The sequence below is a fragment of the Macaca mulatta genome, chromosome 11 (assembly GCF_049350105.2).
Source record: "Macaca mulatta isolate MMU2019108-1 chromosome 11, T2T-MMU8v2.0, whole genome shotgun sequence".
NCBI classification, from domain to species: Eukaryota; Metazoa; Chordata; class Mammalia; order Primates; family Cercopithecidae; genus Macaca; species Macaca mulatta.
Window position 1 is genome coordinate 73,464,871 of NC_133416.1, and position 26,550 is coordinate 73,491,420.

The following is a 26,550-nucleotide window of genomic DNA, read 5'->3' on the forward strand; positions in this document are numbered from 1 at the left end:
GGGGACTTTTATAAAACCCTTTAAATAATTTATCAACCTTACAGCACCTTGCATTGTTTTCGTAATTTTTTGTTGCACTTATTAGCAAACAAAAATTAGGAAACAAAATACACGAAAGTACAGAACATAATATAGAGACACCAGGCTTTTGCTCTTTTTTGCTCCAGAGCTCTCTTTATTTTTAGAAATGAAGGCATTATAGGTAAAGTCTCCTCCTGCAGGTCTTCCCCTCCTTGCCTGAGTCTCCAGTATGGCTTGGCATGGCACTGTATTCATCTTATCTTTGGTTAAGTTCTGATATTTTGTTCATCATGAATCCTTTTGTGCCTTAATTTTGATTTACAAAACTGTTACATTAAAATATCTTGATTTATCTTGATTGCCGAGTTTCTTGGCAACCCCTTAAATTTTGTACTGGAGGTGAGTTCCTCACTTGCCTTGCCCTAGTCCTGGGCCTGCCTCCCGCCTTCCTCCGAAGTGACTTCTGCCCTGAATTTGGTATATATCACTCCTATTCATATAGGAGTAATATATATGATTGTTTTCTGTGTTACTGAGGTTTATGTAAATGGTATCATCTTGTTTCTATACTTTTGCAACTAGCTTTTATTTTTTATTTTTGGCCTTATCAGCTTTGTGGGGTATAATTTACATACGGTTTTATTATAAAGTTGGATGAGTTTTGACAAATGTATCCTCTCCCTCCATCTTTGTGAGGCAATCTTTCTTCTTTTTTTTCCCCCTAACTTACGTGGGAATATTGTTAGGTTTACAGAAGAGTTGAATGATACGGCAGAGAGTTTTCATATACCCTTCACCCAGCTTTCCCTGGTGTTTAACATTTTATGACTATGGCATATTCATCAAAACTAAGAAATTACTATTGCTGTAAGACTGCTGACTAAACTATGCATATTCAAATTGCACCAGTTTTTCCATTAATGTCCTTTTGCTGTTCTAGGACGGCATATTGAGTTCAGTGCAACTTGCCTTTATGCTTTATTTTAAAACGCTTGAATTCTCGTCTGTTATTAGTGACTCTGTTGTGTATCTCTGTTTTGAGCTTCCTTCTCTGCTGTTGGTATGTTGCTTTAATGTAAAGGTTGCATCAACCCTCATTTTTCTTTTTTTTGAGACAGTCTAGCTGTGTCGCCCAGGCTGGAGAACTGTGGTGTGATCTTGGGTCACTGTAAGTTCCACTTCCCAGGTTCAAGTGATTCTCCTGCCTCAGCTTCCCGAGTAGCTGGAATTATAGGCGCATGCCACCACGACTGGCTAATTTCTGTATTCTTAGTAGAGACAAGGTTTCACCATGTTGGTCAGGCTGGTCTCAAACTCCTGACCTTGTGATCCGCCCGTCTCGGTCTCCCAAAGTGCTGGGATTACAGGCATGAGCCACTGCACCTGGCCCAACCCTCATTTTTGTGCAGAAAAATTTAGGTCAGCCCAAATTTTCTACTAGTAAACAAACATTAATTAGCATAGAGTTTTTTTTTTAAGTGGGTGGGGCTTTATTTATTAACTTACCCCATCTTGGTTCCAAAAAGAATTTGAAATGGCTTATTAAAAATGCCCACAATTCACCTGATTTTTTTTTTAAAGGTAAAAAAGGGTGGGGTATGGTGGCTCATGCTTGTAATCCCAGCACTTTGGGAGGCCAAAGTGGGTGGATCATCTGTGGTCGGGAGTTCAAGACCAACCCTGGCCAACATGGCAAAACCCCATCTCTACTAAAAAATACAAAAAAAGTAACTGGGCATGGTGGTGGGCACCTCTAAACCCAGCTACTCGAGAGGCTGAGGCATGAGAATCACTTGAACCTGGGAGGCAGAGGTTGCAGCAAGCTAATATTGTGCCACTGCACTCCAGCCTGGGCAACAGAGGGAGACTCCATCTCAAAAAAAAAAAAAATATATATATATATACACACACACACACACACACACACATACGTATATATATGTATGTATAGAAAGGATGTCAAGTGAAAAATAAAGTTAAGGATGATAAAACAGTTCTTGCCAGGGGTGGTTGGAATGCAGCCATGCCCGCTTCCCTGTTTGCTAATGTCGATTGCAGATTTGGCTTTAAGTTTCCTTAAGACCAAAGTTCCCCAGGTAAAGACAGAGTAATATTCCTGGCTCGGGTCCTGAAGAAATTTCTTCCATGGATTCTATGATGCCATCCTTCACCTTTAGGAAATTTTCTTGTTCTCAGTTTCTTCCGTTCTGTCTCTCTAGAATTCCTAATATGTGCATATTAGACTTCCAGAATTTGTTACCTAAATTTCTTATCAAACTGTCCTATTTTCCTTCTCATTAACTTTGCTCTATTTTCTGAGAGATTTCCTTAAATTTACAATCCAGTTTTTCTGTAAGAACGAATGAAGAGTAAAGGTGTCTTTATTATTACTGGGTTGAGGTTGGAGTAGATATTCTGGTTCTTATTTCATGGTTGAAGTAGCATCTCTTAGCTCTAAGAGCATTCATGATTCATGATTGTTATCTTTCTTTTTTTTTTTTTTTGAGACGGAGTCTCGCTCTGTCGCCCAGGCTGGAGTGCAGTGGCAATCTCCGCTCACTGCAAGCTCCGCCTCCCCGGTTCACACCATTCTCCTGCCTCAGCCTCCCGAGTAGCTGGGACTACAGGTGCCCACCACCACGCCTGGCTAATTTTTTATATTTTTAGTAGAGACGGGGTTTCACCATGTCAGCCAGGATGGTCTCGATCTCCTGACCTCGTGATCCACCCGCCTTGGCCTCCCAAAGTGCTGGGATTACAGGGGTGAGCCACCGTGCCTGGCCCATGATTGTTATCTTATATCAACACACTGTTTCTTCCAAGTTCAATTCAGTTCAACAAATCCTTACTGAGTCAGGCTCTGTTCTTGGTGTTTAGTATAGGTCAGTGAATACAACAGACAAAGATTCTTGCCATTGTGAAGCTTAAATTTGGTGGGGAAGGAGATAGAGACAGACACGATCATAAAAATACAGAAAATAAAAACAAAAACAAGAACAAAAACTCTTTGTTATGTTAGAAGGTAGCAAATCCTGTGGAAAAGAGGTGGGAGTGTGTGCAATTGTGATTTTAAATAGAATGTCGGTGTAAGCCTCATTGAGAAGATAGCATTTTATCCAAAGACTTAAAGAAGGAAAAGAAGTTAGCCATGTGAGTATCTGGGACAGGAGCATTCTAGGTTGAGGAATAGCCAAGGGCAGGGTTCTAAGGTGAGAGTCTGTCTGGTATAGTTGAGGAGCAGGAATAGCAAGGCAGCCACTGTAGGAGACTGACACGAAATGAGACAGGAAAATTAATATGAGGTAAAGACGGTAGGAGGATGGTGGGGCCAGGTCACCTCCTAGAGCATTTGAAGGCCTGCACTATCTAGTATGTTAGCCACTAGCCGCGCATAGCTATTGAGCACTGGAAATGTGGCTAGAGTGACTGAAAAACTGAATTTTAATTTAAAAACTGGATACTAGGCTGGGCACAGTGGCTCACACCTGTAATCCCAGTATTTTGGGGTGCTGAGGGGGCGAGTCATTTGAGCCCAGGAGTTCAAGACCAGCCCGGGCAACATAGTGAAACCCCATCTCTACAAAAAATACAAAACATTAGCCAGACATGGTGGCATGAACCCATAGTCCTAGCTACTCAGGGAGCTGAGGTGGGAGGATCACTAGAGCCTGGGAGCTGGAGGCTGCAATAAGCCGAGATTGCGCCACTGCCTTGCAGCCCAGGTGACAGAGTGAGACCCTGTCTCAAAAACAAAAACAAATAAACAAAACAAAAATTACTAGATACAGTCATTGGAAAACTTCTGTATGTTGGAAAAACTATGTTTGGAACAACTTGGGTATGTGAATCTTCTTTTTCAACTACAAATTTTATGAACTCTAGAAATAGATTAAGTATTTCTGATGAAAATTTAGTATCCAAATCGTACTGTTCTGGGTATATAAAATACAGAATTTCAAAGATGTAGTCTTTTATTAATAATTTAATATTGATTATATTTTAAAATGATAATATTTTGGATATGTTAGCTTAAGTAAAATACAGGTATATTATTAACATTAATTCTATCCATTTCTTTTTTAATGAGACTACTAGAAAATTTTAAGCTACATATATGACTTGTTTATATTTGTATTAGACAGTGCTATTCTAGACTATTTTAAGGACTTTGGCTTTTACTCTGAGTGAAATGGGGAGCTGTTGAAGGTTTTGTGGCTCTTCATACAAGTTGTTGAGTTGTAGAACCAATTTATAGAATAGACATATACATAATTAAAAGTAAATATAGGAAACTTACCTCCTTAAGAAGTTTGACAGTTCTGATGATTCAAGGAGATTTAAAGCAATGGGTAAATTATTTATAGCAGGTTATCAAGGTGAAGTTAGGTGTCTATGTCTTTCTGAGGTAGACTTAAGTACCATCCTAGAGTACAGAATTTCAGGGATGGCAGTCCTTCGGCTCCTGTAGCATGACGTTTTAATTTTTTTTTTTTTTTTGAGATGGAGTCTCGCTCCGTCACCCAGGCTGGAGTGCAGTGGCGCGATCTCGGCTCGCTGCAAGCTCCGCCTCCCAGGTTCACACCATTCTCCTGCCTCAGTCTCCCGAGTGGCTGGGACTACAGGCGCCCACAACCGCGCCCGGCTAATTTTTTGTATTTTTAGTAGAGACGGGGTTTCACCGTGTTAGCCAGGATGGTCTCGATCTCTTGACCTCGTGATCTACCCCCCTCGGCCTCCCAAAGTATTGGGATTACAGGCGTGAGCCACTGTGCCAGGCCAACATTTTAATTTTTAATCATCGTTCACTCAGTGAGGTACTGGAGAAAGAACAGTGAGTGGGGTAAAGGTGAAGCTCTGCCTTCACGGAGCTTAGGAGCTTAGGGTCGGTACAGCCTGTGATAGAGGAAGTACAGGTGCTGGAGAGTAATAGATGGGGCGGCTACTCCAGACACGGGCCAGATCAAGGCCATGGACTGAGGAATGCTGACAGGACCACCTGGAAGTCCCTTGTGCTGGGTGGAGCATGGTTCATGGAAAAGAAAGGGAAAAAAGGAGGGAGAGGAGCAGGGCCAAGCTGGCTCTCGAAGGGCTTTACAAACATATTAAGGGGTTAGGACTTTATTTGGAGTCCCTGCGAGCCATTAGAGGTTTTAAGCAGCGTCTAATATGATTGGATTTGCATTTTACAAATATCGCTGTGCCTGCCATGAGGATGATGGATTGGGCAAGAGAAGGTACAGGGAGACTGATAATGAGAGCATTAAGTATTAATAATAGTATATCTACTATTATAACTATATTTTTCTCAGTGTCGCTTGATAATTAAGAACTAGGTTAGTTGAGTTTAGGTAGACATTTTCATATTTGAGAATACACAATATAAGTCTAAGGTGAAGAGTGGTGCCATATATCTGTGGAAATGTATGTAATCAAGTACCATTTATGTCAATTTCTGAGACCCAGCAACCTTGGAAAGATGTGGTTATCAAACTTTTACAATCTAAGAAGCTACTTCAAACTCTCTGTCTACGGAGGTAGAAGAGCTTGCTGAGCAAGAGTTTATTTGCAGTGGATGTGTATTTTTTACTTGCCCCATCTTGTCAGTTGTCTTCCCACAATGTTTCCTTTGGCAGGAGCAATGTCGGAGCAATGGGGGAGATAATGCTACAAACCATTTCTTTGTCTCTGTTGGCACTGGATCCACTGATCTCAGAATATAGGACTAAGAATAGCCCTCAAACTTGAAATTGTTTTCTTACAGTTACAGGATGACATTGAGTATTTTTCTTGCCTATCCAATTTTTTGTTAAAAGACAAAGGTTCATTGTTTTCTGTTTTGTTTATCTTGATAAAAGAAATAAGTTGCCCAACAATGGAAAAATACAGACAAGTAGGAGAAAAAAAATCACCCATAGGCCCTCCGTTTGGAGACATTAATAAAAAATTTGGTAGAATTTATCTCCGTTTTTGTGATTTGTTTTGTTTCATTGTATATAGCTATGTTCTTTTTTTATATACTTGTTTTGGATCAGAGTAACTATATTGCTATACAGTTGTGACCATTCTATATGTGTGTGTGTCTATATATCTATGTATATATAGAGAGAGATATATATACGGTTTTCAAAATGTTGTTTTAAAGTATCTTTGATATTCACAAAATAGTATGCCACTGTGTATATATTTTATAAGTATATAATATATATTCACCTATTACTTGCTACTTAAAATTTCCATATTTTATCATTATATGTAACATTTTATATACATATATTTATATATAATATATCTATAGTTTTACTATTACTGAAGTTTTTATATTTTTCCATTATATGTAGTAATGGGTCAACACATTTACACATGAAGCCTGTACCATCATTTCAGTCTTTTATTAGGAAAGATTTAGTACTGCATGCAGTCTTTAAAGTTTGCTGCTGGGTTTCTACAAGCCAGCTGTGGACCTGTGAGACCTGAACTTAGCAGCACGTTTAGCAGTGTGTTTAGAGTTCCTGGAGGATGAATAAAAATGGAACCCGTAAGATGGACACATAATAATAGTCTGGCCAGGTAGAAGTGCTTGAGAACACTGAGGAGTTGTCTCCTTTCCTTGTCTGTAAACTGTCTGAACCTGTTTTATAGCATTTAGTCTTCACACCATATTTTTCCTCCCAGGGGTCCGAGGAGCAAACGGTTGTCTATGTGGTGGGGAAGGCGGGCCGCCAGCACTGGCAGCATGTCTACACCGCCGTGACCAGAGGCCGCTGCCGAGTGTACGTGATTGCAGAGGAGTCTCAGCTCCGGAATGCCATTATGAAAAACAGTTTTCCTAGAAAAACTCGTTTGAAACATTTCTTGCAAAGTAAGCTGTCCTCTAGCGGTGCACCTCCAGCAGATTTTCAGACCCCACGGAAGAGCTCTGGAGACAGTGGAGGACCCAGCACACCGTCAGCATCTCCACTCCCTGTAGTCACAGACCACGCCATGACAAATGATGTCACCTGGAGCGAGGCCTCTTCGCCTGATGAGAGGACACTCACCTTTGCTGAAAGATGGCAATTATCTTCACCTGATGGAGTGGATACAGATGATGATTTACCAAAATCGCGAGCATCCAAAAGAACCTGTGGTGTGAATGATGATGAAAGTCCAAGCAAAATTCTTATGGTAGGAGTGATGTTTGCATGTTCCCAAGTTTTATTTAAATATTGCTGACTTCAGTGTGCTTATAAATGACTGTGTGCTTTTATTAGTGTTGCATTGTGCTGTTGGACTTAAAAACACTTGTTTTTCTCATTTCTGTCAAATTTCCTTTACCTCACTGTCTGATCTCCACTTCGTTTCCTCACTCCTTTTCTGCTTCACAGCCTCTAACTGAAGACAGCTCCCCAAAGCTCAGTTTTTTTTTCCTTTGAGAACTGCCTCATTCTCACAGTTTCAGCCCTCTCCTTAGCACCAGTGATTTGGCCAACAAAGTTTTGACTATAGTAACATTTCAGGCACCAGGAATTAGAGATAAGTGACAATTCGCACTCTCACACTGATGTCATGGTGGAGACAGCCGGCTATGTCGGTAATGTGGTGATTTGCTGAGTGCTCTGGCACTGAAGAGGGGTTAATGAACCAGCTGCCTAATCTGTGTCTTTGTTCCCAGAGATTGACTTTCTGGAACCACAGCCCAGAATCTTACTCTCTCTTCCAGTTTCTCTGTTTCAATCACCATCTTCCTAGTTACATGGCTTAAAATCTTAGAATCACCATGGACTCACCTTCCTTTCACTCTCTACCATCTTCTTGGATGGTTGGTGACCTGGCTGCCCTCCCCTTTCTTGTTCCCATTCTCATAATGTAGCATTCCCCCTTTTCCATGATTTTGCTTTCCATGGTTTCAGTTACCTATGGTCAACCGTGGTCCAAAAATATTAAATGGAAAATTCCAGAAATAAACAATTCGTCAGTTTTAAGTTGTATGCCATTCTGGGCAGTGTGATGAAATCTCACACCATCTCATTCTGTGAATTCTCCCTTTGTCCAGTGTGTCCACACTGTGGACACTCCCCGCCCGTTAGTCACTTGCCACCATCTTAGTTATCGGAGTAAGTCTCAGTATTGTAGTGCCTGTGTCAAGTGATCCTTATTTTACTGAATTGCTTTATTTTTTATGTTATTGTTGCTAATCTTTTACTGTTCCTGATTTATACATTAACCTTTTTTATAGGTATGTATGTATAGGAAAAACCAATACATTTGGGTCTGGTAGTGTTCAAGGCTTCAGGTGTCCATTAAGATTCACTTCTTTGTTCAAAAGCTTCAGTGTCTCCCAGGTGCCTACAACATAAATTATAGACTATTTAGCTTTGGAATTTGAGACGTTTCTCAGTTTGATTCCAGGTATCTCCACATCGTTTCATTTCCCACTATGCTTTTTCTGCTTTTGTCAAGCTAGTGTCTTCAGCTCACTAAAATGAATCAAACTTTTTCATCCTCCTTTTGACTCTTGCGGTGTCCCTCATCTTGAATGCCTTTTTCTGTCTCCTCTCATTTAGCATTTGGAAAAATACATTTAGGAAAAAATTGAAAAAATAAAAATAAAAACCTGCCAGTCACTGATCTAAACATTAAGGGAGGAAAGCACACCAATACTGGCCTGGTGGATATTATATTCCAGCATAGGCAAGAAATACAAGACAAAGTCACATTTCAGATTAAGAGTCTATGAAAATGAAAACCAAGGCAAGGACATAGGGAATGGCAGGGGGTGTGGTGGGCAGGAGGTGCTATTTTGACCAGGTCATGCCTCCCTAAAAAGGTGACATGTGAGCTGAGCACTGAATGTTACCAAGGAGCCAGCATGGGGGCCTCTGAGGATGTAAATAATGCAAAGCCTGGAAAGGGAATGATTTTATTCAAAGAGGAAGGCTGGTTGGCCTAGTGCAGTGGCTCACACCTGTAATCCCAGCACTTTGGGAGGCCGAGGAGGGTGGATCACCTGAGATCAGGAGTTCGAGACCAGCCTGGCCAACATGGGGAAACCTTTTCTCTACTAAAAATACAAAAAATTAGCCAGACATGGTAGCTGGCACCTGTAATCCCAGCTACTCGAGAGGCTGAGGGAGGAGAGTCATTTGAACCCAGGAGGCAGAGGTTGCAGTGAGCCGAGATCACACCACTGCACTCCAGCCTGGACAACAAGAGCAAAACTCCGTCTCAAAAACAAAACAAAACAAAACAAAAGACAAAGAGGAAGGCAGGCTAAGGTGGCTAGTGAGTGAAGAAGAGGGTGCAGGTGCTAGTGTTGGAGAGTGGGCAGGGCCACGGGAATGAGTTGGGATTTTATTCTGCTTGCAGTGGGAATTCATTGGAGGGCTGGAAGCATTGGTGTGATATCATCTGATACCTGCTTAAACATAGTCCCAGCATGGTGGCTCATACCTATAATCCCAGCACTTTGGCAGGCGGAGGTGAGAGAATTGCCTGAGCCCAGGAGTTTGAGACCAGCCTGGGTAATATGATGAACCCCCATCTCTACTAAAAATACAAAAATTAACTGGGCATGGTGGCATGCACCTACAGTCCCAGCTACTCAGGAGGCTGAGGCAGGAGGATCACTTGAGACTGAGAGGTTGAGGCTGCATTGAGCTGTGATTGCATCGTGGTACTCCAGCCTGGGTGACAGAGCAAAAGCCTGTCTCAAAAACAAAACCGCAATCCCTGCTGGGTGTGGTGGCTCACACTTGTAATTCAAACAGTTTCAGGAGCCAGGCGGGAGGATCGCTTGAGCCCAGGAGTTTGAGACCAGCCTGGGCAACATAGCGAGACTCCATCTCTACAAAAATAGTAAAAATTTAGCTGAACGTGGTAGTGCATATCTGTAGTCCCAGCTACCCAGGAAGCTAAGGTAGGAGGATTGCTTCATCCCAGGAGTTCCAGGCTGTGGTGAACTGTGATTGTGACATCCCATTCCAGCAGCCTGGGTGACAGACCAAGACCCTGTCTCAAAAAAAAAAAAAAAAAGCTGGGCATGGTGGCTTACACTTGTAATCTTAGCACTTTGGGAGGCTGAGGTGGGCGGATCACTTGAGCCCAGAAGTTTAAGACCAGCCTGGGCAACATGGCGAAACCCCATCTCAACCAAAAATGCAAACAAAAATTAGCTGGGGGTGGTGCTGGGTGCCTGTTGTCTTAGCTGCCTAGGAGACTGAGGTGGGAGGATCACCTGACCCCAGGAGGTTGAGGCTGTGGTGAGCTGTGATGGTGCCACTGCATTCCAGCCTGGATGACAGAATGAGACCCTGTCTCAAAAATACATACATACATACATAAAAAATAAACAATCCCTCTGGCTTCTGTGGAGAGGGAACTGTGGAAAGTGAAGGGGGAGTGAGGAGACCAGTAGGAGAGCATCGTGGCGAGAGCCTAATGAAAGAGCGGGGCTGGTAATTTGTGGTTGGAGTCTGGATGCATTTTGGAGATGGAGTCTGTATGACTTTCTGATTAGATTTGATGGGGTAAAAGAGAAAGTAATCCAGGATGATTCCTGGATTTTTGGCTAAAGCAATTTGGGGAATAGCAGTGCCATTTCCTGAGATGAGAAAGATGTGAGGAGAACTCATTTGGGGAAATGAAGCGTTCTCTTGTGGCGTGCTGTTGTTTAAGGTACTAATCGGAAATGTACATGGACTTGTTGAGTAAGTCAGTGGTTGGTAGAGGAGTTTAGAGCCTCAGCAGGGAGTAGGGTAGGAAAGGTCCACTTGGGAATCATTGGCATGTAGTGATATTGAAAGGACTAGGTGGGTTAATTTCAGAAGAGACTGCAGATAGAGGAGGGGGCCTGACGACAGAATTCTGGGGTATTCCCAGCTTTTAGAGATCTAGCAGAGGAGGAGGAACTAAAAAGGAGTGGAAGTGAGATAGAAGGAAAACCAGGGTTGTGGGGAGGGAAAAAAAGCCTGGACTGAGGGGGCTGATGAGAGAATGGGAGCCGAAAGGGTGGAGGAAGCAGTGGAGACAGGTTTTGAAGAGGGCTGCTGAAAAAAGCAAAGGTGGTTGTATCTGAATAGAGGACTTGTGGTCAAGGAAAACCTTATTGGTTTGTTTACTTTGGATGAGTACATTAAGGCATCTTAGTGTGCTGCGAGAATGGTCCAATGGAGAACCAGAAATTCATGATTCAGAGAGAGAGGATAATTGCAGAATTGGAGTCCTGATGTGGGTAAGATGGGAAAAATCAAGAGAATAAGTAGAGGGGTTGCCCTGAGACAGGATGAGGGACAGAGGACCCTTCTTCCATGGCAACCAGAAGGAGTGGGTGTAGTACGTTGGGTATATATAGCAGAAGGAAGATAAAGTAGTTCAAAGATGATCACCTCACACCATCCTCTCTCTCTCATTGTTGTAATCCAGCTTAGTTTCTGTGTTGTTCCTGAAGGCTTCTCTTTCTCTGAATTCCCGTAGGAGGGCACACACCCCCCCTTCTGTACTGCACTTGCAATAACCTTGACTCTGTAAATGAAGCTTCTTGAGGACAGTATATCATTTTTGATCTGCTAGAACATTTGGTACAATTGCTGATCACATGGTAATACCTCGGAAATACTTAGTGATCAAAATATGAGTCATGAATATATGGCAATGAAACTTTTAAAAAAAAATCAGACCTTCAGAATATTGTTCTTTCAGGTTATACTGAAAGTCATACTTTTATTCTTGTAGTGCCCCCCTTTACTTTGACAATTCCTTTTGGAATCACTTTTGAGGCAGTAAAAGATCCTTTTGAATGTTTATAAGGGGAGCAAACTTCTACTGAGACCTATTCTGAGTTTAGGAAATAATCCAAAGGCATTTGTTTTCTGGTTTTATGAGTTAGAGGATCCAATTTGGGTAATGGATTTTGTGTTTTTTTTTAAAAAAAGGTGAGATTATAAGTAATTTCCAAATGTAGTTCCAATAGAAGCATAAGAATTGCTTTAAGTGCTGGCAGTAGACTTGTTCAGGTGAGTCTTTAAGCTTCCAAGGCCGTAATAAAGGTAAGAAGGGGGAACCCAGTGGAAAAAGTGCTGATGTAACCTGCCAGAACCGGGCTGAGCTGTAAATGGGGAATACTTATATCCTTTGTCCCCAAATGGATATGGCACAGGGAAAAGGTTCTCTAAGAGTCAGTCTGACACAGGGCACAGCATGTGAAGTCCTGGCGCATTAGGAGACTAGAGGTGTAAAACAGTGTGGCTGGAGCACAGGGCACGGTGAGAGGATGGGCCGCAGACACAGGAACTGGCAGGGAGGATGGACACAGGGTCTTCTGAAGAGGTCGTACATTCTTCTGATTGCAATGGAGAACAGTAGAAGCATTTTAAGTGCTCTGTGAATTGAAATTTATGAAGGTGATGTTGACTGAGGTTTAGTGGATGATGATGGTTAGGGAGAGAGTAGGGAATGAGTTCCCAGCCGAAAGATTATTTCAGTAACCTGAGTAAAATGAGGAGACTCTAACATTAGGACGTAGCAATGGGGATGGAGAAGAGATGCTAAGGATATAGCTGATGGGACGTAATGATCAGTTGGATTCAGGTGGGGTTGGGTCTAAGGATAACTCCAAGGCTTCTGGCTCAGGCATACAGGTAGATCCAGCACCATTAACCAGATTGGGAAAAGAGGGTCAGATCTTTTGGGAAAAGTGATTCAAATGGACATAGTTGAGGGTGGAGGGGGAAGTTTCTTCTTTTTCCCCTCTTGGACAGTAGAATCCCTGCTAAGTTCCATTCTGTATCCCAGATCAACTCTTTGATGGAATTTCCATCTCAGGAAAACATCTTTTTTCTGAAATTAAACTTGTCATCTCTTACAGAAGTCCCGAAATAAGGCTTTTGACATGAGCAGAAAAGAGAGGCAATTCCAAAGAAAGACCCTTTTCCTAAAATTGAATTGTGCTTACTCTTTTCATTTCTTTATGGTGGTGAAACTTCATGACGATACTGGCCCACTTTGGAATCATCAGTAGCACAAAGAATATGACTGTAGCATTGCAATGTTTTATCTTACATATCCAGAACTGACTTCATGGGCAGGCAACATGGGCAGTCCTCCAGGACTCAGGCCCCACACTTAAAAAAATTTAAAATGTTCTGTAATCACCATCTTGAAATTCTTAATTTTGAACAAGGGGCCATCATTTTAATTTTGGACTGGGCTGCCAAATTATGTAGTGAGCCCTGTCTACACCTTTAGAAGTTAGACACATGTACTAATTCAGTACATAGTTACTTCTAAATGCCAGCCCCAGAGCTGGGTCCTGGAGATACCACAGTGAGCAAAGCAGATGTGATCCTACAAGGAGCTGATAGCCAATTGCTTTGGTTGCTCAAGCCTTTCAAGGGTTGGGGAAGGTGCATTATTTCTTTTTCTGAAGCAGAGGGAATACAAGTACATAGGGTAGTCTAACTACATTTTTACAAAGTTAACTTTGTTCTTTTAATTGTTCTAACAGGTGGGAGAATCTCCACAAGTGTCTTCCAGACTTCAGAATTTGAGACTGAATAATTTAATTCCCAGGCAACTTTTCAAGCCCACAGATAATCAAGAAACTTAGTTTTATTTCAAATTGCTCAGAGTAACTATTTTTTCTTTTGGAGACAAAATGAACATCGTAACATCAAAGTACCAAGATAAAAAAAGTTGCCCATAACTGGAGTTTTAAGGTATTTGTGTGTTAGCAAATGTTTTAAATCCATTTAATCAAAGAAAATATTAATGATTTCAACATATGTCATTGTGAGAACTGGTAGCACTGGACATAAGTGAAGAGATTAGATATTTTATATACATATATATTTTTATACAATTGTGTACATCAAGCCGGGTGCAGTGGCTCACACCTGTAATCCCAGCACTTTGGGAGGCTGAGGCAGGCAGATCACCAGCGGCCAAGAGTTTGAGACCAGCCTGACCAACATGGTGAAACCCCATCACTACTAAAAATGCAAAAATTATCTGGGTATGGTAGCACACGCCTGTAGTCCCAGCTACTCGGGAGGTTGAGGCAGGAGAATCGCTTGAACCTGGGAGGCGGAGGTTGTAGTGAGCTGAGATCGCACCACTGCACTCCAGCCTGGATGACAGAGCGAGACTTCATCTCAAAAAAAAAAAAAAAAAAATTATGTGCATTAAAACATGTCGTATTTTTAGGATAATGCCTTCGTAACTTTGATGATCGTCATGTGTTATCTTTGCCAATGGGTTGAAGCAGTGGCAAAGAAAAGCTGTAACTGCATCTGTAGATATTATTGACATGCCTCTTAGGATGTTGGATTGTGGTCATTTTACAAGACTGCTGCTCACTCCATCACTGCCGCCTGGGGCCCAGCCTACCTGGGACTTTTCCTTGGAAATGCTTTCTGAGTTGGGAGCACATTATTTTGAATATGTTCCACTTAGGAATTTTTTTCTCTCTCAGAATGATTTGATTTTTAAATTTTTACCTATGTTAAATGGTAAAAGAAAAAGTCAAGAGGAAAAATGTATCTGTTAACCCATTTATGCGTAGTGTCCATTATTGGGACACTAAACATGTGAGAGCTATTTATATCCCACTGCTCAAGGTCATCGCCAATGTCCGATCGCAAAAATTCAGAAAGTTGCAACCTCAGGCATAAATGGTTAATAGTTTTATTGAGATATAATTCATATACATTTCCCCAGTTTAAGTATACAATTCAATGACTTTTAGTATATTCATCAAATTGGACAATTACCATTATAATCAATTTTAGAACTTTTTTTTTTTTTTTAAATAATAGAGATGAGGTCTCACTATGTTTCCCAGGTTGGTCTCGAACTCCTGAGCTCAAATGATCCTCCCACCTTGGCCTCCCAAAGTGTTAGGATTACAAGTGTGAGCCAGCGTGCCCAACCTGGAACATTTTCATACCCCACAAAGAACCTCACACTCTGGCTGGGCGTGGTGGTTCATGCCTGTAATCCCAGCACTTTGGGAGGCCAAGGCGAGCAGATCACCTGAGGTCAGGAGTTTGAGACTGACCTGACCAACATGGAGAAACTCTGTCTCTACTAAAAATACAAAATTAGCCAGGCATGGTGGCACATGCCTGTAATCCCAGCTACTTGGGAGGCTGAGGCAGGAGAATCGCTTGAACCCAGGAGACGGAGGTTGCAGTGAGCTGAGATCATGCCTTTGCACTCCAGCCTGGACAATAAGAGCAAAACTCTGTCTCAAAAAAAAAAAAAAAAAAAGAGAAACCTCACACTCCTTAGCAATAATTCCCCTGACTTCCCCCATCCCTAGGTAACCTGGTTTTCTTAGTCCCAATAGACTTGTCTATTGCGGACATGTGGTTCTTTGTTCCTGACTTATTTGACTAGCATGATGTTTTCAGACTCCATCCGTGTTGTACCAGTAATATGTCAGTGCTTCGTCTCTTTTATTGCCAAATAATATCCCAGTATATGGATAAAGGACATTGAATTTGTACATTCATCGGTTGATGGACATTTATTTGGGTTATTTCCTACTTTTTGGCTATTATGAAATGCTGCTATGAACATCTGTGTGTAAATTTTTATGTGGACATATGCTTTCACTTTTGGGTATATAACTGGGAGTAGAATTGATGGGTCATATGTTAATTCTATGTTTAACATTTTGAGGTGCTGCCAGACTTTTTCCAAACCAGCTGCACCAAATTATCTTCCCACCAGCAGTGTATGAGAGTTCCAGTTTCTCCCTATTCTCTCCAATGTTTATTATCATCTGACTTCTTGATTATAGCCATCCTAGTGGATATGAAGTAGTATTTCATTGTGGTTTTGATTTGCATTTTTCTTATGGCTAATGATGTTGAACAGCTTTCATGTGAGTATTGACCATTTGTATGTCCCCTAGAGAAACGTATATTCAGATCTTTTGCACACTTTTAAATTGGATATTTTTTCTTTTTATCACTGAAATTGTATTAGTGAGGGTTCTCCAGAGTTATGGAACCAATAGGATATATGTGGATATAAAAGGGACTTTATTAGTGTATTAGGTAGGGTACCCTAGAGGGCCACAACTAATAGGATATATATATATGTGTGTGTGGAGGCAGGGGGGTTTATTAAGTATTAACTTACATGATCACAAGGTCCCACAATAGGTTGTCTGCAAGCCTGAGGAGCAAGGAGAGCCAGTTGGAGTCTCAAAACTGAAGAACTTGGAGTTTGATATTTGAGGGCAGGAAGCATCCAGAACAGGAGAAAGATGTAAGTTGGGAGGCTAGGCCAGTCTCACCTTTTCATGTTTTTCTGTCTGCTTTATATTTGCTGGCAGCTGGTTAAATTGTGCCCACCAGATTAAGGGTGGGTCTGCCTTCCCCAGCCCACTGACTCAAATGTTAATCTCCTTTGGCAGCACCCTCACAGACACACCCAGGATCAACACTTTGCATCCTTCAATCCAATCAAGTTGACACTCAGTATTAACCATCACAATTAGAGAGAACTGGCTCACACGAATATAAAGCAAAGTCCCACGATAGGCCATCTGCAAGCTGGGGAAGGAGAGAAGCTAATAGCATGGCTCAGCCCAAGTCTGAAAGCCTCAAAACCAGGGACACTGACAGTGCAGCCTGCAGTCTGAGACCAAAGGCCCAGGAGACTCTGGGAAGCAATTGGTGCAAGTCCCAAAGTCCAAAGGTGGAAAAACCTGGAGTCTGGTGTCCAAGGGCAGGAGGAGAGGAAGTCAAGCATTCTGCACAGCACAGGAAGAGAGGGAGCAGACTCAGCAAGCACGCTGCTTATCTCCCTTCATCCACCTGCTGTGTTCTGGCATCACTGGCAGCCAACTGGATAGTGTCCAGCCACACTGAGGGTGCGTCTTCCTCTCCCAGTCCATTGACTCCAGTGTCAGTCTCCCTCAGCAACACCATCACAGACACACCCGGGAACAATGCTTCATCAGCCATCCAGGTGTCTCTCAATCTAGTTGACGCCTAATATTAACCATCACAAAATGTAAGAATTCTTTATATTTTCAACATTTAAGTCCATTATCAGAAACATAATTAGCAAAAATTTCCTCCCATTCTGTGAATTTTATTTTAATTATCTGGATGGTATCTGATATGGTTTGGCTCTCTGTCGCCACCCAAATCTCATCTCAAATTGTAATCCCCATGTGTCGAGGAAGGGTCCTGGTGGGAGGTGATTGGATCATGGGCGTTTCTCCCATGCTGTTCTGGTGATGGTGAGTGAGTTCTCATGATAGCTGATGGTTTTAAAGTATGGCACTCCCCGCCCCCCACCCCTCTTCTCCTGCCACCTTGTAAAGAAGGTGCTTGCTTCTTCTTTACCTTTTGCCATGATTGTGGTTTCTGAGGCCTCCCCAGCCATGTGGAACTGTGAGTCAATTAAACCTCTTTTCTTTATAAATTACTCAGTCTCAGGTAGTTCTTTATAGCAGTGTAAAAACGGACTAATAAGTGTCCTTTGAGGTGCAAGTTTTAAATTCTGATGATGACCAGTGTATCTATTTTTGTTGTTGCTGCTGCTTGTGCTTTTGGTGTTATATCCAAGAAACTATTGCCTATCCAAAGTCATGATGATTTACTACAATTTTTTCTTCTAATAACTTACAAGTTTTGGCTCTTACACTTAGATCTTCGATTCACTTTTAGTTAATTTTTGTATATGGTGTGAGGTAGGGATCCCACTTTATTCTTTTGCATGTGACAATTCAATTGTTCAGCTCCATTTATTGAAGAGATTATTATTATTATTTTTTTTTTGAGACGGAGTCTCACTCTGTCGCCCAGGCTGGAGTGCAGTGGCGCGATCTCGGCTCACTGCAAGCTCCACGCCATTCTCCTGCCTCAGCCTCTTGAGTAGCTGGGACTACAGGCGCACACCACCATGCCCGACTAATTTTTTTTATTTTTAGTAGAGATGGGGTTTCACCGTGTTAGCCAGGATGGTCTTGATCTCCTGACCTCATGATCCACTTGCCTCAGATTCCCAAAGTGCTGGGATTACAGGCGTGAGCCACCATGCCAGACCCAATTCATGCATCTTTTTTCTTTTTCTTTTTCTTTTCTTTTTTTTTTGAGATGGAGTCTCACTGTGTCACCCAGGCTGGAGTGCAATGGTGCCATCTCAGCTCATTGCAACCTCCACCTCCTGGTTTCAAGCAATTCTCATGCCTCAGCCTCCCGAGTAGCAGGGATTACAGGCACCTTCCACCACACCAGGCTAATTGTTTGTATTTTTAGTAGAGATGGGGTTTCACCACGTTGGCCAGGCTGGTCTCAAACTCCTGACCTCAGATGATCCACCTACCTTGGCCTGCCAAAGTGCTGGGATTACAGGCGGGAGCCACTGCGCCTGGCCCATGTGTCTGTTCTAATGCCAGCACCATATTGTCTTTATTACTGTAGCTTTGTAGAAAGTTTTGAAATTAAGAAGTGTGAGTCCTTCAACTTTGTTTTCTTTTTCAAGTTTGTTTTGGCTGTTATGGGTCCCTACATTTCTGTAGGAATTTTAGGATCTGCTTGTCAGTTTCTGCAAAGAAGCAAACTGGAATTTTGTTGAGGAGTGTGTTAAACCTACAGATTCGGGAACTATTGCCATTTTAACAGTATTAAGTCTTGTGATTCATGAACACAGATGTCTTTCCATTTGCTTGGGAAAGACAGGCTGGATTGGAGTGCAGTGGTGCAATCATTGCTCACTGCAGCCTCTACCTCTTAGGCTCAAGCAGTCCAACCTCCTCAACCACCCCACCTCAGTCACTCTTGTAGCTGGGACTACAGGCTTGCACCACTGCACTTGGCTAATTTTTGTATTTTTTGCAGAGATAGGGGTTCACCATGGTGCCCAGGCTGGTCTTGAACTGGACTCAGGCAATCTGCCCACCTCGACCTCCCAAAGTGCTGGGATTACAGGTGTGAGCCACCATGCTTGGTTCTTCTTTAATTCTTTGTAGTTTTCAGAGTATAAGTTTTGTATTTTTTTATTAAATTTACAATGCTTTTTGTTAAATTTATTTCAAAATATTTAATTTTTTTTTCCTGTTGTAAATGGAACTATTTTTTTAATTTATTTTGGTTCATTACGGCTACTACATAGAAATGCAATTGATTTTTATATATTGATCTTGTATCTTCCAACCTTGCTGAACTATTAGTTACAGTAGGTTTTTAGTGGATTCCTTAGGATTTTCTGTATAAGAGATCATATCATCTGCAAATAGAGATGCTTTTAGTTCTTCCTTTTTAATCTGTAGGCCTTTAATTTCATTTTTTTTGCTAAATACCCTGGTTAGAGCCCCTAGTATATTGTTGAATAGAAGTGGCAAGAATGAATATCCTTGTCTTGTTCATCATATTAGGGACAAAGCATTAAATCTTCCACCATTAACTGTGTTTGCTGTGGATCTTTCTTTTAAGTCCTTTATTGAGATGAAGAAATTCTCCTTTATTCCTAGGTTGTTGTTGTGAAGGGACATTGAATTTCCTCAAGTCCTTTCTCTATGTATTGAGACGATCATGTAGTTTTGTCCTTTATTGATGCAGTGTGGTAATTTTTGGATGTTAAATCAATCACGCATCCCTGGAGTAAATCTCACTCGGTCATAGTGTACAATCCTTTTATGTGCTGCTGGATTTGGCTTGCTGGTTTTTTGTTGGGGACTTTTGCATCGAAATTCATGACAGATATTAGTCTACAGTTTATTTTTCTTGTGATGACTTTGTTTGGTTTTGGTATCAGAGTAATAGTGACCACATAGAATGAGTTGTGAAGTGTCCCCTTGTCTTCTATTTTGGAAGAGTTTGTGAAGAATTGGTATTAATTCTTCTTTAAATTAATCTGGCCCTGGACTTTTCTTTGTGCGAAGTTTTTGTTTTGTTTTTGTTTTTTGAGACAGAGTTTCGCTCTTGTTGTCCAGGCTGGAGTGCAATGGCACGATCTCGGCTCACCACAACCTCCACCTCCCAGGTTCAAGCGATTCTTCTGCCTCAGTATCCCAAGTAGCTGGGATTACATGCATGCACTACCACGCCCAGCTAATTTTAATAGAGACAGGGTTTCTTCGTGTTGGTCAGGCTGGTCTCGAATCCCAGCCTCAGGTGATCCAGCTGCTTCGGCCTCCCAAAATGCTGGGATTACAGGCGTGAGCCACTGAGCCTGGTATGTGAAGTTTTAAAGCTACTGATTGAATCTCTTTACTTGTTATAGGTGTATTTAGCTTTTCTGTTTCTTCTTGAGTCAGTTTTGACAGTTTTTCTCTAGAAATTTGCTCATTTAATCTATGTTTTTTAATTTTCTGACATACAGTTTATCATAGTATTCCTTTATGGTTTTTTAAATTTCTGTAAGGCTGATAGTAAAGCCTCTGTTTCACTCCTGATTTTAGTCATTTGAGTCTCTTTTTCTCTTGGTTAACTAAAAGTTTATGAATTTTAATCTTGTTAAAGGACCAACTTTTGGTTTCATTGATTTTCTTTACTGTCTTTCTAGTCTCTATTTCATTAATTTTTTTTTTTTTTTTTGAGACGGAATCTCGCTCTGTCGCCCAGGCTGGAGTGCAGTGGCCGGATCTCAGCTCACTGCAAGCTCCGCCTCCCGGGTTTACGCCATTCTCCTGCCTCAGCCTCTTGAGTAGCTGGGACTACAGGCGCCCGCCACCTCGCCCGGTAGTTTTTTGTATTTTTTTAGTAGAGACGGGGTTTCACCGCGTTAGCCAGGATGGTCTCGATCTCCTGACCTTGTGATCCGCCTGTCTCGACCTCCCAAAGTGCTGGGATTACAGGCTTGAGCCACCGCGCCCTGCCTATTTCATTAATTTTAACTCTTGTCCTATTACTTTTAGGAGGGCCTCTTAAGGAGGTGTTGTATGCTGGCCTAAATTGAGGGTTGGTCAAAGTTCAAAAGCCTGGGGGAAGGAAGCTTAGTATCTTCTCCAGATCAGTGAGTACAAGCAATTCAGCTAATCATTTATGAAGCAAAGAATGGTAATTTTCAGGGCAGTCTGTGTCTGATTTTGTTATAAGTAAACGGGGGAAGGGAGATGAACACCTGTGAGTCTTATCTAAGTCACCTGGGGAAGGATGGTTCTTTATAATAAGCCAGTTCCTGGAACATGCAGGCGATGGGCAGGGGCGTTACTACAACCTTATAGAAATAAAATTTCTTTAACTCTGGCTATATTTCAGGGTATAGGACTCAGGTAAAGCTTCACATTGTCAAGAAGAACTTGAAAATACCTTTTTTCCATAAAAACACAATGAAACTAATACTATGTAACTGAATATTCCAAAGCAGTAGTTCTTATATTATAAATGTACTATTGGCTAAAATACAAATAACTGACCTGATTCAAAATTCTCTCAGATTTCATTAAGATCCTTTTGTAGTTCCTAAGCCTGATGCATTGGTGTTCATACACACGTGTGAGATGTGCCTCCCTCAAACCTTGTTATGGTGCCGGCACATTACCGGTCATGAAAAAAAAATATTTGAGTGAAAGAGGATACTTCTAGTATCCTTTTTAAAATGTAAATTGGAAGCAAATAATGTTTCATCCCAGCATGTTAAAATTGCAAGGGTCATCTACCCCAGCTTACTATTTGCTGAACACCCATCAGTCACCAGTAGAACACACATTTCCAATGCTAAAGGTCTTTACTGCTTGGTGAAAACCACTTTGCAACACTAGTGTTGGAAATTACTTCCTTATATTAAGCTGAAATCTACCTCATTGGAACCTCTGCTCGTAAGTCCTGAGTCTCATATATTTCAGACCTTGTCTCTTCCGCCCCATCTGGCTACTTATCTCCAGTTTCTTCTGCCAGTCTTCCGGTGGCATAGCCCCAAACCCTTTCATTTCATAGTTTGTCACTGCCCTTTTTAAGAGGACTCGGGGTGCTCAGAACTTACTGGCTGACCCTAGCTCCTCCTTTGGCCTGGTCACTATATTTGAAAAGTGCTACCTGAAATCATGAGAGCTTTTTTGTTTTTAACAGCTATTTTCTATTGTTGATTCATTTTAGTTTTGGTTACAACTGAAATATCTTTCACATGAAATATAGCTTCTCATTTGCATTTATTCACAAAGCCTCTTCTAACTACACATTTCGTTGGCTTCAGCATCACGCTTGATGCAGAAGTGAGGCGAGTGCAATAAAAATTTGAACAGTTGCTTAGATTTTTGCAATCATAGATTGTCAGTTGGGTCATAAGACTCTCGTGCTAGAAAATACTCTGCCTTTCAGAATGTAACCTGGGCACACTGAATGCAACTGTATAAAAATGAATGTGAATTTTTAAAGGTAGCATAATTAAAGTTTGTACATTTTAACAGTTTATGTAAATATATCTCATAGAATACATGTAATTTTCTCTGAGGTGGATGTTGTGATACTTGATCAATACTTGTCACCTACAGTAAATGTACCATTGGTTTTGGAGGTATTTCTGTGTGTGTTTTTAGCCCATTCTCATATATTTCACTCCTCATCTTCCGAATGATCCTGTGGTACAGACATGACCTTCAGTTTCAGGTAGAGACACTGATTCATGGTGAGTAAATGTCATACAAGAGCCTGGAGCCTGAAATGAAACCTGGACTCAATTTCAATGCCCAGGTTCCTACTCTTTAGTGGTGCTTCTCGGGTTGATAGGAAAACCTTTCACCTTTAGAAAATTATACAAAAATAAACATTGTGGCCAGATGCGGTGGCTCACGCCTGTAATCCCAACACTTTGGGAGGCCAAGGCAGGTGGATCACTTGAGGTCAGGAGTTTGAGACCATCCTGGCCAATGTGGTGAAACCCCATGTCTACTAAAAATACAAAAACTAGCCAGGTGTGGTGGTGGGCACCTGTAATCCCAGCTACTTGGGAAGCTGAGGTAGGAGAATCACTTGAGCCCAGGAGGCAGGGGTTGCAGTGAGCTGAGATGGTGCCACTGCACTCCAGCCTGGGCAACAGAGTGAAAATCCATCTCAAAACAAACAAAACAAATTGTGTAGGACTCAGGCTAGAACACTGAAATATATTCAAAACACCAATAATGCATGTCCTCTTTATTTGGCTTTTTAAAATCACGGTTTATTCCATTTGGTAGAGGGTTTTATTTTTTCCATACAAATATTTGAACAATTTTGAATTCCCCAAAACCATACATAGACGATAAATACCATGCTATTAAAGTATTAAATTTGTACAAAAATACTTTACAGTTTAATACTTGTTTGTTACAAATAAAAATACATATTTAAGTGACTCATGATCTTTTTTTCTTTTTTCTTAACATGATTCTGCTTTACACTTTCTTGCCCTGGCGGTTCTGAAATGTGATTGAAATAATATTTTTTTTTTGCACAAAAAGAAAGGTGATTTTTATTTCCTTAAACAAAGGACACAGTGTTCGAATGCTTTGCCTAAGTGGTAGTTTGAATTATTGACCAAAATGAAAACGTTTGGAAAATAATTATTTCAATATGGAGAGTCTACCATCAATATACAGATCTAGTTTTTTATATTCACCAAATAACAGTTATTAGCGTAGCTATTCAAAATATCTGAACAAATGAAAACAGTTGCTGACAAACATTTAAAGCAACTGTCACAATTTATTGCTTTGAGGGATGGTAATAATTGGCAATGCATTTGTGAAAAATGTATTTACAATTTCGGTAAGTGGCATGGCTCAGAACAAAAGATAGCCCAGTGTCATTTTTAAGTACATGTGCTGTACACCCTCAATATTACCAGTTTTCAAAACATGTCAAGCAGTATGAGTTTGGTTTGCCTATCATTAAGATGAACCTCATTTTAATAGACTCTTCATTCTTTCTTAAGTTCTTAGTCTTGAATTTTAAAAATAAGATTATATAACTAATTCTCGTGTTTACTACACCCTCTAATTCATTATCAGAGATTTTCAGCTATTAAAAATGTGTCCTTAAAAAAAAAAACAGGTCACAAGACATATCCTGTTTGATAATTTGTTGCATAGGGAATAGCATACATCTTAGTTAAAATCATTCCTATACTTGGGCAAAACATTTACCACCACCTATTATGGTCTCCTACGTGCATCATTGCTGAAACATTTTAAGATAACTTAATTTTATACCTGTACCCCTCCCATTGTGGCAGTCCCAGCAGTTTACCAAACACTAGTTCCCCTAGTAGAGCCAGCCTATGAGAAGAAAAGCCTTGTTGGTCAAGTTCTTACATTAATGACTTCATAGTAAGAAACTGATTTCAAAGTGAATTAAGGAAATCATCATAGAGAATATTTTCAAACAGATGTTTCTCTTTTTAAAAAGTGATAGTAAGATGAACTTGTAAAAAATTTCCTCTGATGTTAATTGTAGAGTTGGGGGGACGGCCTATTTTTCTCTACCATTGGGCCTGGCAGGGCATTGCCCACCATGTACCATAGTGGTCACCAAAAAAGAAACCTCTTCAACTTGAGAAGGGAAGTGAACATGAGCCATGAGAGAGATTTAAAAGACCCCTGTGCTTGCAGTTAATGCCACGTGATTATCTGTGCTTCAAATGTCACAGAAATCTTAAAGGGATTTTTAGCACCATGTAGATATTGTCTTTTGTCCTGCTTTATAAAAAGCGTTGCTATAATGTATTAGTGGGTTCTCGTGTCTCCAAATTACCACCGTGGCTAGGCTGCTGGAAAAAAGCACTGTTCTGTTCACTCCAATCTCCTGGTAGACTCTGTTGTTCTACAGACTTCTGTGAAGCCAGTGGGTTTCTACTAATAACCAGGTCCAGCTTATTCCCGGATTCTGCTATGAGGGGCACAACAAGGCAGCAGTCAAAGTCTCTGGTTCGGACATGGTTCACCTGAAAGGTCAAGAAGAGCCATTTTGAATTATCATTGTAACCATAATTCCCAAAACCCAGAGGAACATTTCAGGTGCAACAAGTTGTTTGAAGTCATGAAGGTGCTAAAATGAGCACCATGAGGTCTATCCTTGCTCTGACTATGCTGTGACATGGCTACTGGCTCACTTGTCATTGTCTACCAGTAAATCGTAAGACTCTCAAGGGCAAGGAAGACATACACATCCTACCTATCCTCATGCCAAGCAGGTGGCCCCACCCACAGTGGGGGTGCTCCAAGTCCTGAATATTATCCCTAATTTACAGATGAGAAAAGCAAGGCACAGAGAGGTTAAGAGCTTTGCTTTAGATCAGTAGTTGTTAAGGGTCATAGGATGTAATCCCAGGCCAACTGGCTGATCTCAAAGCCTGTGCTCTGAATCACGATGCTGAACTACCTCTCTTACAAGTGAGCTCCACTAGGTGCAGTGGCTCACACCTGTCATTGCAGCACTTGAGGAGACCAAGATGGGAGGATCGCTTGATGCCAGGAGTTTGAGACCAGCCTGGGCAACATAGTGAGACCCTGTCTCTACTAAGAATAAGAATTTTTTTTTTTTTAAATGAGCTTATTCCCTCTTCAGCTTATACATGCACCCATCTTCCATTTCTCCTTCTTCACCAACAAAAGTTTTTACAATCACCCACATGCCGGTTCTACTCCTTGACCTCCCATTCTCTCCTCAGTTTTTTCAGGTGTCCCCTGACACATGGTCATTCTGGCAAATGACCCCACTTGTCAAATCCAGGAATGTTCTGGAGTTCGCATCCTCCTTGGTGTTTAGCATTTGCCACTCCTGACAGCTCCTCACCCTTAAAACTCTCCTTCCTTGATTCTACAACCCCACTTTGTTTTGATCCTTTTACCATTTTAACTGCTTGCTTTCAGTCCTTTCCTGCCTTTATTTCTTCCTGTCCTTTACATTTGGTTATTGTGGCCAGGCACGGTGGCTCACGCCTATAATCCCAGTACTTTGGGAGGCTGAGGCGGGCAGATCCCCTGAGGTCAGGAGTTTGAGACCAGCCTGCCCAAAATGGTGAAACTCCATCTCTACTAAAAATACAAAATTAGCCAGGCATTGTGGTGGGTGCCTGTAATCCCAGCTACTCGGGAGCTGGCTGAGGAAGGAGAATTGCTTGAACCTGGAAGGCACAGGTTGCAGTGAGCCAAGATCACGCCATTGCACTCCAGCCTAGGTGACGAGAGAGAATCTCTGTCTCAAATAAATACATACATACATACATTTTGTTATTGTTAGAATACATCCTGGGTTCTCTTCTCTTCTTTGTTATAAAGCCACCAAGGGCAACTTGTCCTAAACCCCACACTTCAGTATCCTAAATCTTTAACTCTGGCTCTATCATCTCTCCTCACCAACAGATCCAAACCACCAAATGCTTCCCAGACTGCTCTATCACGATGTGCTGAAAATATTAAAGACTCATTAGTTCTGAAACAGGTGTCTTATCTTACCTACCCCTACCTGGTCTCCTTGCCTGTGATCTTCCCTTCCCTAACCCATCCCCGATACACCCACAATAATATTGTCTTGCCTTTCTATGTTACCAATTATATCATTATCCTGCTTAAGAAATTAATATGCCTTCAGCATAAAGTTCAAGAGCTTTAGCATC

General features: G+C 41.3%; 2 protein-coding genes, 1 long non-coding RNA gene and 1 other non-coding gene across 15 annotated transcripts in view; 3 read left to right on the forward strand and 1 right to left on the reverse strand.

Annotated features, from left to right (window-relative positions):
* HELB (DNA helicase B) overlaps positions 1–13,992 on the forward strand; it is a 36,404-nt gene extending 22,412 nt beyond the window's left edge. For both annotated transcript variants that reach the window (XM_015152214.3, XM_077954690.1), the window contains exons 12-13: positions 6,694–7,185; positions 13,502–13,992. In XM_015152214.3, the coding sequence (XP_015007700.3) occupies positions 6,694–7,185; positions 13,502–13,603 (594 nt within the window). In that variant the 3' untranslated portion in view covers positions 13,604–13,992. The remainder of the gene's footprint in view (positions 1–6,693; positions 7,186–13,501) is intronic.
* Positions 13,993–15,194: 1,202 nt separating this feature from the next.
* On the forward strand, positions 15,195–17,439 carry LOC144332947 (uncharacterized). The gene is made up of 2 exons (XR_013401211.1): positions 15,195–16,272; positions 16,421–17,439. It is a non-coding gene; the product is annotated as an uncharacterized LOC144332947 (long non-coding RNA).
* Positions 17,440–21,407: 3,968 nt separating this feature from the next.
* Positions 21,408–21,512, forward strand: LOC114671214 (small nucleolar RNA U13). The gene has a single exon (XR_003721099.1). It is a non-coding gene; the product is annotated as a small nucleolar RNA U13 (small nucleolar RNA).
* A 1,577-nt stretch (positions 21,513–23,089) lies between these two features.
* Positions 23,090–26,550, reverse strand: part of GRIP1 (glutamate receptor interacting protein 1) — a 715,153-nt gene continuing 711,692 nt past the window's right edge. For all 11 annotated transcript variants that reach the window (XM_077954689.1, XM_077954687.1, XM_077954683.1 and 8 more), the window contains one exon: positions 23,090–24,876. In XM_077954689.1, coding sequence (XP_077810815.1) covers positions 24,649–24,876 — 228 coding nt within the window. In that variant the 3' untranslated portion in view covers positions 23,090–24,648. The remainder of the gene's footprint in view (positions 24,877–26,550) is intronic.